Source organism: Scardinius erythrophthalmus, assembly GCF_964197995.2.
Source record: "Scardinius erythrophthalmus genome assembly, chromosome: 3".
NCBI classification, from domain to species: Eukaryota; Metazoa; Chordata; class Actinopteri; order Cypriniformes; family Leuciscidae; genus Scardinius; species Scardinius erythrophthalmus.
Genome location: NC_138223.1, coordinates 61,246,345 through 61,260,969, shown reverse-complemented (window position 1 = coordinate 61,260,969; position 14,625 = coordinate 61,246,345). Strand labels below are relative to the sequence as shown.

The following is a 14,625-nucleotide window of genomic DNA, read 5'->3' as shown; positions in this document are numbered from 1 at the left end:
CTCGAAACATCGCGCGCCGAGGCACACAAATCAGAGATTAATGTTACTAACCCGCTGACTCCGACCTCGTCTACTCCGTGCGTTCCTCAACATCGGTCCCGAACGTCGAGGTCGCGATCAGCCATGGTCTCGTTCACTCCGGCTCCAACATGCCATCACGAAGCCTGGATTTTTCCGCAGCGGAAGTCGCGAGTCAGGTCTAGACCAAGAAAACTCTCTCCGACCCTCCCGGTTTTCGAGATATCCACACAAAACCGCTTCTCCCCTCTTCGCGAAACAGAACGCGATGCTGTGATCATCGGCGATTCCATCGTTCGACACGTACACGTTACGTTAAATAAAAGTAAGGTGCATAGTCACTGCTTTCCTGGTGCTCGTGTTTCTGAAGTCGCTGCTCACGTTCCCGAGATTCTGAACGAGCGCGTCGGAACCGTTGTCCTGCACGCGGGAGGGGCCGACATCAGACTGCGCCAGACGGAAGTTTTGAAGAAAGACTTCAGGAATCTGATCGATACGGTACGCAGCACATCGCCTGATATAACGATTATTGTGTCAGGACCGCTTCCCACGTACCGACTAGGTCATGAAAAGTTTAGTAGATTATTTGCGCTTAATGAATGGTTAATGTCATGGTGCAATGAGCAGAAACTTCTCTTTGTAAATAATTGGAATCTGTTTTGGGAGCGTCCTAGGCTTTACCGTGCTGATGGCTTACACCCAAACAGATTCGGATCGGATCTTCTGTCAGATAACATCTCCAAAATGTTAAATACCTTTTGACTAGTAAACAAAAGTCCAAATCATAGTCTCTGCTGCACCAATTTAACTGATATAAATAGTGTAGAACATTGCATAGAAACTGTGTCTATTCCTCGTTTAGTGAGATCAAATCATAAATCTACTGCAGGATCTAGAAAAAATCTAATTGTTATTAAACCAGAAAATGTTGCTATTGGTAATCAAAAACAATTTTTAAAGCTAGGTCTTCTAAACATTAGATCACTCACACCTAAGGCAGTTATTGTAAATGAAATAGTCACAGATAATAGCTTCGATGTACTTTGCCTTACTGAAACCTGGCTTAAACCAAATGATTATTTTGGTTTAAATGAGTCTACTCCTCCTGGATACTTCTATAAGCATGAGCCCCGTCTGAATGGTCGTGGCGGCGGTGTTGCAACAATCTATAGAGATTTTCTCAATGTTACTCAGAAAACGGGTTATAAGTTTATTTCATTTGAAGTACTTGTACTAAATGTTACGCTCTTAGATGATAGAAAAACATCCCTATTATCTCTAGCCTTGGCTACCGTATATAGACCGCCTGGGCCTTACGCTGATTTCCTAAAAGAGTTTGCAGATTTTCTCTCAGACCTATTAGTTAACTTCGATAAAGCATTAATTGTTGGAGACTTTAATATCCATGTAGATAATCAAAATGATGCGTTAGGGGCTGCGTTTACTGATTTATTAAACTCCTTTGGGGTCAAGCAAAACATTACCGGACCGACTCATCGATTTAATCATACACTCGATTTAATTATATCACATGGAACCGATCCAACCGATATAGATATCATTCCACAAAGTGACGATGTCACTGACCATTACATGGTAACTTGCATATTACGTACTCCTGTAATATATCATGCTGCGCCGCGTTATCGATTAGGCAGAACAATCCTTCCATCCACCATAGATAATTTTTCAAACAGCTTATCGGATCTGTCTCAGCTGCTCAGTGAACCCAAACAAACAGATGAACTTGAGGAATTAACTACCACTATGAGCACCATTCTCTCTGGATCATTGGATATTGTTGCGCCCATTAGATTAAAAAAGGTCAGAGAGAAAAGTAAAGCACCATGGTACAACAGTACTACGCGTGTTCTAAAGAGAGAAACCCGTAATTTAGAGCGTAAATGGAAACAAACCAACTTAGAGGTCTTTAGAATCGCATGAAGAGACAGTATGTCACGTTATAAAAAGGCCCTAAAAGCGGCCAGGGCTGAGCATCTACGCAAACTAATAGAAAACAACCATAACAATCCTAAGTTCTTATTTAACACCGTGGCGAGACTAACAAATAAACAGATGTCTCCTGAACAAAGTATTCCATTACAGTTTAGTAGTAATGATTTCATGAAGTTCTTCACTGAGAAAATAGAAAACATCAGAACCACAATTGTAAACGTTCAATCCTCAATCGCGCCTTATAATTCAGCCTCAATTATCACGCCGCAAGAACAATTACAGTGCTTTTCAACTATAGAACAAAAAGAGTTAAATAAATTTATCATTTCCTCTAAAACAACAACATGTTTATTAGATCCCATACCAACTAAACTATTGAAAGAAGTGTTACCTGTAGTGGAAGAGCCTCTCCTCAATATTATTAACTCGTCTTTATCTTTAGGTCATGTTCCAAGAACATTTAAACTGGCAGTTATAAAACCTCTCATTAAGAAACCACAATTAGATCCGAATAATCTAGTAAATTATAGACCCATTTCAAATCTACCTTTTATGTCTAAAATACTAGAAAAAGTTGTGTCCGCTCAACTGGGCTCTTTCTTACAAGAAAATGACACCTATGAAAAGTTTCAGTCTGGATTCAGGCCGCATCATAGCACTGAAACTGCGCTCGTTAAAATCACAAATGATTTACTTTTAGCTTCTGACCAAGGCTGTATCTCAATATTAGTTTTACTTGATCTTAGTGCTGCGTTCGATACTATAGATCATACAATACTCTTAGATCGACTACAAAATTATACTGGTGTTCAAGGACAAGCATTAAGCTGGTTTAGATCGTATTTATCTGACCGCTACCATTTTGTTTATTTAAATGGAGAAAAATCTATCATAACTCCAGTAAACTATGGAGTGCCACAGGGATCTGTGTTAGGCCCTCTATTATTCTCAATATATATGCTGCCACTTGGAAATATTATAAGGAAACATGGAATTAGTTTCCATTGTTATGCTGATGACACTCAAATCTATATTTCATCACGGCCAGATGAAAACGCTAAATTATCCAAATTGACAGAGTGTGTTAAAGATATAAAAGATTGGATGACGCATAATTTTCTTTTATTAAATCCAGACAAGACAGAGGTACTACTTATCGGTTCAAAAAACCACCCACAAAACCTCTCACAATACAACTTTAACATAGTAGGATGTCCTGTTACTTCATCCTCTACAGTAAAAGACCTGGGTGTTATATTAGACTGCAACCTGTCTTTTGAAAATCATATTTCATATGTTACAAGAACAGCCTTTTTCCACCTTAGAAACATTGCTAAGCTACGTAATATGCTATCAGTTTCTGACGCAGAAAAGTTAGTTCATGCATTCATGACCTCGAGACTAGATTACTGTAATGCTTTATTAGCCGGTTGTCCTGCATCCTTAATAAACAAGCTACAGTTAGTCCAAAATGCCGCCGCTAGAGTTCTAACTAGATCAAGAAAATATGATCATATAACACCGATTTTATCATCCCTACATTGGTTACCTATAAAGTCCCGTATTAATTACAAGGTATTGCTACTGACTTATAAAGCCCTAAACGGCTTAGCTCCAGTCTATTTAACCGATCTTCTATCGCCCTATAATCCATCGCGCTCTTTAAGATCACTAAATTCGAGGCTTTTGGTCATACCTAGGATATCCAGATCCACCAAAGGAGGGAGAGCATTTTCACATTTAGCACCAAAACTCTGGAATAGTCTTCCGGATACTGTTCGTTGCTCAGACTCACTCTCCCAGTTTAAAACTAGATTAAAGACGCATCTCTTCAGCCAGGCATTCATATAATACTTTTAATCCTACAGTTAAATCCGACCTCTAGTTCATAAACGCCAGAGGAGAACTGGCCCCCGACTGAGCCCGGGTTCTCCCAAGGTTTTTTTTTTTTCTCCATTAGGTCACCTGATGGAGTTTTTCGGTTCCTTGCCACTGTTGCCTTTGGCTTGCTCAGTTGGGGATATTTGGGGATATTTAATTGAATTAATCAATCAACGATACTATTGATCAGCATTACCGAACGTAGACGTTCCACTAGAAACAAACATTGATGTATTGTTCTAATTTATTACTGTGAAGCTGCTTTGATACAACCTGTGTTGTGAAAAGCGCTATATAAATAAACTTGACTTGACTTGACTTGACGTGTGTGCTGCGTGTGCTGGGATTGGTCACTGCTTTACACACGCGTGTGCTGGGATTGGTCTCTGCTTTATACACGTGTGTGCTGTGATTGGTCTCTGCTTTAAACATGCGTGTCCTGTGATTGGTCTCTGCTTTATACACGTGTGTGCTGGGATTGGTCACTGCTTTATACACGCATGTGCTGGGATTGGTCACTGCTTTATACACGCGTGTGCTGTTATTGGTCACTGCTTTACACACGTGTGTGCTGGGATTGGTCACTGCTTTACACACGTGTGTGTTGTGATTGGTCTCTGCTTTATACACGTGTGTGCTGTGATTGGTCACTGCTTTATACACTCTTGTCCTGTGATTGGTGTCTGCTTTAAACATGCGTGTCCTGTGATTGGTCTCTGCTTTATACACGCGTGTCCTGGGATTGGTCACTGCTTTACACACGTGTGTGCTGTGATTGGTCACTGCTTTATACACTCTTGTCCTGTGATTGGTGTCTGCTTTAAACATGCGTGTCCTGTGATTGGTCTCTGCTTTATACATGCGTGTGCTGGGATTGGTCTCTGCTTTATACACGTGTGTGCTGTGATTGGTCACTGCTTTATACACTCTTGTCCTGTGATTGGTGTCTGCTTTAAACATGCGTGTCCTGTGATTGGTCTCTGCTTTATACACGCGTGTGCTGGGATTGGTCACTGCTTTACACACGTGTGTGCTGTGATTGGTCACTGCTTTATACACTCTTGTCCTGTGATTGGTGTCTGCTTTAAACATGCGTGTCCTGTGATTGGTCTCTGCTTTATACATGCGTGTGCTGGGATTGGTCTCTGCTTTATACACGCGTGTGCTGGGATTGGTCACTGCTTTACACACGTGTGTGCTGTGATTGGTCACTGCTTTATACACTCTTGTCCTGTGATTGGTGTCTGCTTTAAACATGCGTGTCCTGTGATTGGTCTCTGCTTTATACATGCGTGTGCTGGGATTGGTCTCTGCTTTATACATGTGTGTGCTGTGATTGGTCACTGCTTTATACACTCTTGTCCTGTGATTGGTGTCTGCTTTAAACATGCGTGTCCTGTGATTGGTCTCTGCTTTATACACGTGTGTGCTGGGATTGGTCACTGCTTTACACACGTGTGTGCTGGGATTGGTCACTGCTTTATACACTCTTGTCCTGTGATTGGTGTCTGCTTTAAACATGCGTGTCCTGTGATTGGTCTCTGCTTTATACACGCGTGTGCTGGGATTGGTCACTGCTTTACACACGCGTGTGCTGTGACTGCTTTATACATGCGTGTGCTGGAATTGGTCACTGCTTTATACACGCGTGTGCTTTGATTGGTCTCTGCTTTATACATGCGTGTGCTGGGATTGGTCACTGCTTTATACACGCGTGTGCTGGGATTGGTCTCTGCTTTATACACGCGTGTGCTGGGATTGGTCACTGCTTTATACACGTGTGTGCTGGGATTGGTCACTGCTTTATACATGTGTGTGCTGGGATTGGTCTCTGCTTTATACATGTGTGTGCTGGGATTGGTCACTGCTTTATATACGAGTGTGCTGGGATTGGTCTCTGCTTTATACACGCGTGTGCTGGGATTGGTCACTGCTTTACACACGCGTGTGCTGGGATTGGTCACTGCTTTACACACGCGTGTGCTGTGATTGGTCTCTGCTTTATACACGTGTGTGCTGTGATTGGTCACTGCTTTATACACTCTTGTCCTGTGATTGGTGTCTGCTTTAAACATGCGTGTCCTGTGATTGGTCTCTGCTTTATACATGCGTGTGCTGGGATTGGTCACTGCTTTATACACGCGTGTGCTTTGATTGGTCTCTGCTTTATTCATGCGTGTGCTGGGATTGGTCACTTCTTTATACACGCGTGTGCTGGGATTGGTCACTGTTTTATACACGCGTGTGCTGGGGTGGGCACTGCTTTATACACTGCAGAGTCTCTGCTGGGTGGAGGGATATAATTTTTATATCACGATACAGTAATTCAAGTCAAGTCAAGTCAAGCCAAGTTTATTTATATAGCGCTTTTCACAACATAGGTTGTATCAAAGCAGCTTCACAGTAATAAATTAAAACAGTACATCAATGTTTGTTTCTAGTGGAACGTCCACGTTTGGTAATGCTGATCAATAGTATCGTTGATTGATTAATTAAATTAAATATCCCCAAATATCCCCAACTGAGCAAGCCAAAGGCAACAGTGGCAAGGAACCGAAAAACTCCATCAGGTGACCTAATGGAGAAAAAAAAACCTTGGGAGAACCCAGGCTCAGTCGGGGGCCAGTTCTCCTCTGGCGTTTATGAACTAGAGGTCAGATTTACCTGTCAGATTAAAATAATTATATGAATGCCTGGCTGAAGAGATGCGTCTTTAATCTAGTTTTAAACTGGGAGAGCGAGTCTGAGCAACGAACAGTATCAGGAAGGCTATTCCAGAGTTTTGGTGCTAAATGTGAAAATGCTCTCCCTCCTTTGGTGGACCTAGATATCCTAGGTATGACCAAAAGCCTCGAATTTAGTGATCTTAAAGAGCGCGATGGATTATAGGGCGATAGAAGATCCGTTAAATAGACTGGAGCTAAGCCGTTTAGGGCTTTATAAGTCAGTAGCAATACCTTGTAATTAATACGAAACTTTATAGGTAACCAATGTAGTGATGATAAAATCTGTGTTATATGATCATATTTTCTTGATCTAGTTAGAACTCTTGCGGCGGCATTTTGGACTAACTGTATCTTGTTTATTGAGGATGCAGGACAACCAGCTAATAAAGCATTACAGTAATCTAGTCTCGAGGTCATGAATGCATGAACTAACTTTTCTGCATCAGAAACAGATAGCATATTACGTAGCTTAGCAATGTTTCTAAGGTGGAAAAAGGCTGTTCTTGTAACATATGAAATATGATTTTCAAAAGACAGGTTGCAGTCTAATATAACACCCAGGTCTTTTACTGTAGAGGATGAAGTAACAGGACACCCTACTATGTTAAAGTTGTATTGTGAGAGGTTTTGTGGGTGTTTTTTTGAACCGATGATTAGTACCTCTGTCTTGTCTGGATTTAATAAAAGAAAATCGCGCGTCATCCAATCTTTTATATCTTTAACACACTCTGTCAATTTGGATAATTTAGCGTTTTCATCCGGCCGTGATGAAATATAGATTTGAGTGTCATCAGCATAACAATGGAAACTAATTCCATGTTTCCTTATAATATTTCCAAGTGGCATCATATATATTGAAAATAACAGAGGGCCTAACACAGATCCTTGCGGCACTCCATAGTTTACTGGAGTTATGATCGATTTTTCTCCATTTAAATAAACAAAATGGTAGTGGTCAGATAAATACGATCTAAACCAGTTTAATGCTTGTCCTTGAACACCGGTATAGTTTTTTAGTCGATCTAAGAGTATTGTATGATCTATAGTATCGAACGCAGCACTAAGATCAAGTAAAACTAGTATTGAGATACAGCCTTGTCAGAAGCTAAGAGTAAATCATTTGTGATTTTAACGAGCGCAGTTTCAGTGCTATGATGCGACCTGAACCCAGACTGAAACTTTTCATAGGTGTCATTTTCTTGTAAGAAAGAGCCCAGTTGAGCGGACACAACTTTTTCCAGTATTTTAGACATAAAAGGTAGATTTGAAATGGGTCTATAATTTGCTAGATTATGTGGATCTAATTGTGGTTTCTTAATGAGAGGTTTTATAACTGCCAATTTAAATGTTCTTGGAACATGACCTAAAGATAAAGACGAGTTAATAATATTGAGGAGAGGCTCTTCCACTATAGGTAACACTTCTTTCAATAGTTTAGTTGGTATAGAATCTAGTAAACATGTTGTTGTTTTAGATGAAGTGATAAGTTTATTTAACTCTTTTTGTTCTATAGTTGTAAAGCACTGTAATTGTTCTTGCGGGGTGATAATTGAGGCTGAATTATAAGGCGCGATTGAGGATTGAACGTTTACAATTGTGGATCTGATGTTTTCTATTTTCTCAGTGAAGAAATTCATGAAATCATTACTACTAAACTGTAACGGAATATTTTGTTCAGGAGACTGAACAAAATCTGTTTATTTGTTAGTCTAGCCACAGTGTTAAATAAGAACCTAGGATTGTTTTGGTTATTTTCAATTAGTTTGCGTAGATGCTCAGCCCTGGCCGCTTTTAGGGCCTTTTTATAACGTGACATACTGTCTTTCCATGTGATTCTAAAGACCTCTAAGTTGGTTTGTTTCCATTTACGCTCTAAATTACGGCTTTCTCTCTTTAGAACACGCGTAGTATTGTTGTACCATGGTGCTTTACTTTTCTCTCTGACCTTTTTTAATCTAATGGGTGCAACAATATCCAATGTTCCAGAGAGAATGGTGCTCATAGTGCTAGTTAATTCCTCAAGTTCATCTGTTTGTTTGAGTTCACTGAGCAGCTGAGACAGATCCGGTAAGCCATTTGAAAAATGATCTATGGTGGATGGAAGGATTGTTCTGCCTAATCGATAACGTGGCGCAGCATGATATATTACAGGAGTACCTAATATGCAAGTTACCATGTAATGGTCAGTGACATCGTCACATTGTGGAATGATATCTATATCGGTTAGATCGGTTCCATGTGATATAATTAAATCGAGTGTATGATTAAAACGATGAGTTGGTCCGGTGACGTTTTGCTTGACCCCAAAGGAGTTTAATAAATCTGTAAACGCAGCCCCTAACGTATCATTTTGATTATCTACGTGTATGTTAAAATCTCCAACAATTAATGCTTTATCGAAATTAACTAATAGGTCTGAGAGAAAATCTGCAAACTCTTTTAGGAAATCAGCGTATGGCCCAGGCGGTCTATATACGGTAGCCAAGGCTAGAGATAATAGGGATGTTTTTCTAACATCTAAGAGCGTAACATTTAGTACAAGTACTTCAAACAAAATAAACTTATAACCCGTTTTCTGAGTAACATTGAGAATATCTCTATAGATTGTTGCAACACCGCCGCCACGACCATTCAGACGGGGCTCGTGCTTATAGGAGTATCCTGATGGAGTAGACTCATTTAGACCGAAATAATCATTTGGTTTAAGCCAGGTTTCAGTAAGGCAAAGTACATCTATGCTATTATCTGTGACTATTTCATTTACAATAACTGCCTTAGGTGTGAGTGATCTAATGTTTAGAAGACCTAGCTTTAGAAATTGTTTTTGATTACTAATAGCAACATTTTCTGTTTTAATAACAATTAGATTTTTCCTAGATCCTGCAGTAGATTTATTATTTGATCGCACTAAACGAGGAATATGCACAGTTTCTATGCAATGTTCAACACTATTTATATCAGTTAAATTGGTGCAGCAGAGACTATGATTTGGACTTTTGGTTACTAGTCAAAGGGTATTTAACGTTTTGGAGATGTTATCTGACAGAAGATCCGATCCGAATCTGTTTGGGTGTAAGCCATCGGCACGGTAAAGCCTAGGACGCTCCCAAAACAGATTCCAATTATTTACAAAGATAAGTTTCTGCTCATTGCACCATGACATTAACCATTCATTAAGCGCAAATAATCTACTAAACTTTTCATGACCTAGTCGGTACGTGGGAAGCGGTCCTGACACAATGATCGTTATATCAGGCGATGTGCTGCGTACCGTATCGATCAGATTCCTGAAGTCTTTCCTCAGAACCTCCGTCTGGCGCAGCCTGATGTCGGCCCCTCCCGCGTGCAGGACCACGGTTCCGACGCGCTCGTCATCGTTCAGAATCTCGGGAACGTGAGCAGCGATTTCAGAAACACGAGCACCAGGAAAGCAGTGACTATGCACCTTACTTTTACCTAACGTAACATGTACGTGTCGGACGATGGAATCGCCGATGATCACAGCATCGCGTTCTGTTTCGCGAAGAGGGGAGAAGCGGTTTTGTGTGAATATCTCGAAAACCGGGAGGGTCGGAGAGGGTCTTGGTCTAGACCTGACTCGCGTCTTCCGCTGCGGAACCATCCAGGCTTCGTGGTGGCGTGTTGGAGCCGGGGTGAACGAGACCATGGCTGATCGCGACCTCGACCTCGACGCTCGGGACCGATAAAATAAATTCCTTATCAAAATTTATAAGGAAAGACAAGTATTTTGTTTAGGCTTGGCTTGTAGGGAATTCCAAACCTGCGTATATTCTAACGCACATAACTATAGAACCCATTCTAAATGCGCATGTGAACGCCATCAGCGTTTCTCACAGGTTCGCGTTTAAAGTCTGTGTAGAGGGAATGGTGTCGTTTTAGTGGCCCCTAATTTAATAACAAATGATCATTGCGACGGAAGCAAATCAATTAAAACTAACTTTAGATGGAAATAACTTAACTCTGCTTAAAGCCGAAACAATCTCTGTTACCTTAAATTATACGCTTATCTCTGTAAAGCTGCTTTGAGACAATCTACATTGTTAAAAGCGCTATATAAATGAAGATGACTTGACTTGACTTGACCGATGTTGAGGAACGCACGGAGTAGACGAGGTCGGAGTCAGCGGGTTAGTAACGTTAATCTCTGGTTTGTGAGCATCGGCGCGTGATGTTTCAAGAGCTAACCGCCGGTCTATCAGCTCGGCTTGTCTCACTAAAAGGTCGTGGATCTGTTTCTCAACAGCTTCCAGCTCAGACTGCACCGCGTGCAGCTCAAATGTGTCCTCACCTGCACCAAGAGGTAGACTACTTGCATCTGATATATTCGCCATTTTAACAGATGGACAGTAAGTTAAGTTAGCAACGACGCTACCAGTGATGCTATCAATATTAATACTAATTTATGGCTGAAGTCTTGGATATAATCCGTCTTTTCAGTGGTACGGGTGTAGAGTAGACGCACGATAGGCGGAAAATGTTTGTTTGTAAATGAGTGCGGAGAAGACGCGTTCAGCCGTGATCCACGGACGTAACCTATAAGAGTATCCAGCGTTGGATCACTAACAGGCTTGAGACGCGTCTGCTCAACAGTCCGCGTTGTAACTATGAGGTGAGAAAAATAGAAAATGTTCGTTGTAAGTGAGTTTAAAGAGAAATCAAGAATAATAAATCAATCGATGGAGCTCCAAAGACAACAACGCGTTCAGACGCGACGCATGCGCATTCGAAACAGGAAGTAGTTTGCGAAAGAGATAATCTAATTCTGAGATAATCCATATATTGCTGGACAATCCTATAATGATAATCACAATATCTGTCACGATATCTATAACTGTGAAACAAAATGCCTGTGAAAAGGTTAAGTGCAGGTTCTCTCTTTATTCAAGTTCAAACTGTTAGAAAACAGCACAAAACGTTTTTCAGTGTGTAAATTAAATGTAACATTTTAAGTAAATTAAACATGTTATGCTTATATTTCTTAAAAGCTTAAACTTTTCTTTGTGTGTAACCTGACACATTTACCTGCTTATCGACTTGATTTATATAAACCTGCTACATTTCAAAATGTACCAACCTCAAATATTTAAACCTGGGAACACCTCAATATTCCAAGCTTCCTTAAAATAACCCTGGGAACAATGTTGTCAACTTGGGTATTTTAACATTTTAAAAATGTGACGACACCAGCATTTCCCTCTATCATTTTGAGCAGATTCTTAAACACCTCTGATTGGCCATTGGGTTCATGTGCTCAACAGATATGTCTCTGATTGGCTACAATGATCAACGCTTCATAAACAGGTTGTAAATAGACATCTTTGACACTCTTCATCGCGCGCTTACACAGATACACACAGGAGCGTTAGTTAACTTATGTTCACGTTTCCCTCATTCATGTGTTGAGCGCCACCTCCAGGAGACATGAAGTAGTGACACTGAGGAGGGAAATCTGTTTACAGCCTTATTTTATTAATTAAATATCGATATTTGGTGCCAGCGTAGCAATTATCGTAGTGGATGGAGAAAGACAGTGATATATCGCCTGATCCATATTTGGTCCCACCCCTTATGATAGCGTTATTGTGTGGTTGGATATTCCAGCTACATCCAGAGAGGCGGAGCTAGACTCCACACTCCACCCATGGGTCAGCAAAGGAGCAGCTCTCTGATTGGTGGGATTATATGAGGAAGCCCCGCCCACTAATTAGGGGAAGGAAGGGAAGCACATTGAACACAGAGCTCATCACGTGATGTTCAATCTTCGAGGATAATCGCTCCTTCTTCTACAGTTTCTTCTCTCTCGTACAGTCCAGTGAGTCTGTGTTTGTTCATCATCTAGTGTTCACACACACACACACACACACACACACACACACACACACACACACACAGTCTGAGCCTCCGTTGAGAAGTCTCGCGAGTCCGTCAGTGCGCGCGCACCCACAGGAGCGGCAGCAGGGCCGCGAGCAGCGCGGGCGCGGACAGTGCGCATGCGCAGGAGAGCGCTCTCCTCCTGTGGCGCGGGCCGTTGCAGAGCGGGGTGTTGCAGCAGGAGATGCAGACCGAGTTCAGCTTCCCCGTGCAGAACTGCTGATACCCCGAGGACGCGATCAGGCACGCTCCTGACGAGGCGCACGACTTCCTGTAGTGGACCCCTACACACAAACACAGAGAGAGATAGAGAGTGTGTGTGTGTGTGTGTGTGTGTGTGTGTGTGTGTGTGTGTGTGTGTGTGTGTGTGTGTGTGAGTGAGTATGTGTATGTGTGATAAAAACTGGACTTTATTTTCCTAATGCATTTTCAATATTTCTGTTCATTCGTCATTTCCATCAGTCTAATTGTAATTTCCATTTAATTATTTTCAAATTCTAAAGACAGACAGAAAAATATCAACAGCAGGTTTTTAAAGTACAGTCCACTAGAGACGCTGCGAAATAAATATAATCCGCTTATTAATGGCATCTTATAAGTAGTTGTAAAAAAATAGTCATTTTTGTTGACAAGGAAATACAAAATCAAATATTGAAACATATTAATTTAAACATGAATCAACAAGTATAACATTTACTAGTAAAGGTAAACTGGACTGAAATGAAATGTTGACTGAGTCTTTTTATCATAAGACAAAAACTAAATCATAAAAGTGTGTAAAATGAGCAGCATGACTGTAAGCCGGAGGTGAATCTGATGATAAACAGCTGGTTATTCTGTGCAGTGAACAATATAAAGCACTACTGTCATCGAGTGATGAGTTTAAATAGGGAAAAGTGATGAACTGAATGTAGAAGAAGTGGTTGTTCAGGAACAGGAAGTGATGTGTGCGCTCACCGTCCTCCATGACGAGCACTTCCTTCTGGCACATGTCCTGCACATTGACGGTGCAGTTAACAATGAAGTCTGGAGCGGAGCAGTCGTCCTGTCGCTCGTCCTCACACTGATAACACTGGATCTGCAGCGCCACGCTCAGGCCTGAGGGGTGACATCATCAACAACAACATCAGTGACATCATCATCAACATCATCATCAGCAGTCGTCCTGCCGCTCGTCCTCGCACTGATAACTATTTCCACTACCACGTGACGTAACAGAAGAAGGGACCTAACCGTAACAACATGGCCTCACCTGCTGTACTGCTTCTTGGCTTGGAGCAGGGAGACCGTCCACTAGAGATCCACACCCAGGAGTTCTAACTTCTTACATCTCGCGTGCCAAACTCATTACCCGGACCGCTAGGCACCCGAAGGCACACGTTCCAGCGGGCGGTCCAAAGGAGGATTTCGCTGCTTTCGTGGAGTGGGTACTGGTAAATAACAACTCGCCACTTACCATCGGCCCCGCTGAGGATGACAGCGTTACCAGTCCCTCTCCACCACCGCCAACCCATTATACCCATTACCCCTGTATCTCCAGCGTCCCTCTCCCGCCTCCTCAATCAGCCAGTTCCTCAGCCCCACCTCCGCCTATGTCCTTCAGTCTCTCGCCAGCTCCCATCTGTAAAGTTCCTAATGTCTTCAGGCAACCAGCTCCATCCAGCACAGAGGATCCCTTGTCTCCGCCTCCCGCCTCTGTGTCCATCGCTCCATCTCGGCCTGTCGACACTTCGGCTCCACCCTGGCTCCTTCCTCCCTCGGCTCCACCGGAAACCACTGGCCATACGGCTTCTGCGGGCTCCTTCGTCCCTCCAGCTCCGCCTTGGTCAGCCGTCGACCTGCCTGCACCTTCGGCTCCGTTTGGCTCCGTCTGGCTCCGTCTGGCTCCGTCTGGCTCCGTTTGGCTCCGTCTGGCTCCGTCTGGCTCCGTTTGGCTCCGTCTGGCTCCGTCTTCCCCGACTCCGCCTCCATCCTCAGTCCCACCGGCTCAGCTGCTGTCCTCTGGATTTCTGGTTCCCCCTCGGACGCTCGTCGCCACGGCTCCAGTACTATCAGCGTCGCGTGGGCTCATCGTCTCCATCGTTAGTGGCTGCATCTCCGTCAGTCGTCCCCAGGGTGCATACCATCAAGTCGGCTACACCATGGCACCTGT

The 14,625-nt window shown here is 42.4% G+C and overlaps 1 protein-coding gene across 1 annotated transcript; it reads right to left on the bottom strand.

The window, feature by feature from the left end:
• Positions 1-12,527: 12,527 nt before the first annotated feature.
• Positions 12,528-13,987, bottom strand: LOC308688010 (ly6/PLAUR domain-containing protein 1; the record flags this gene model as incomplete). Its single annotated transcript, XM_081360829.1, has 3 exons — positions 12,528-12,757; positions 13,431-13,571; positions 13,930-13,987. The coding sequence occupies 3 exons, from the start codon at positions 13,985-13,987 to the stop codon at positions 12,528-12,530; spliced, it is 429 nt and encodes a 142-aa protein (XP_081216955.1).
• Positions 13,988-14,625: the final 638 nt, after the last annotated feature.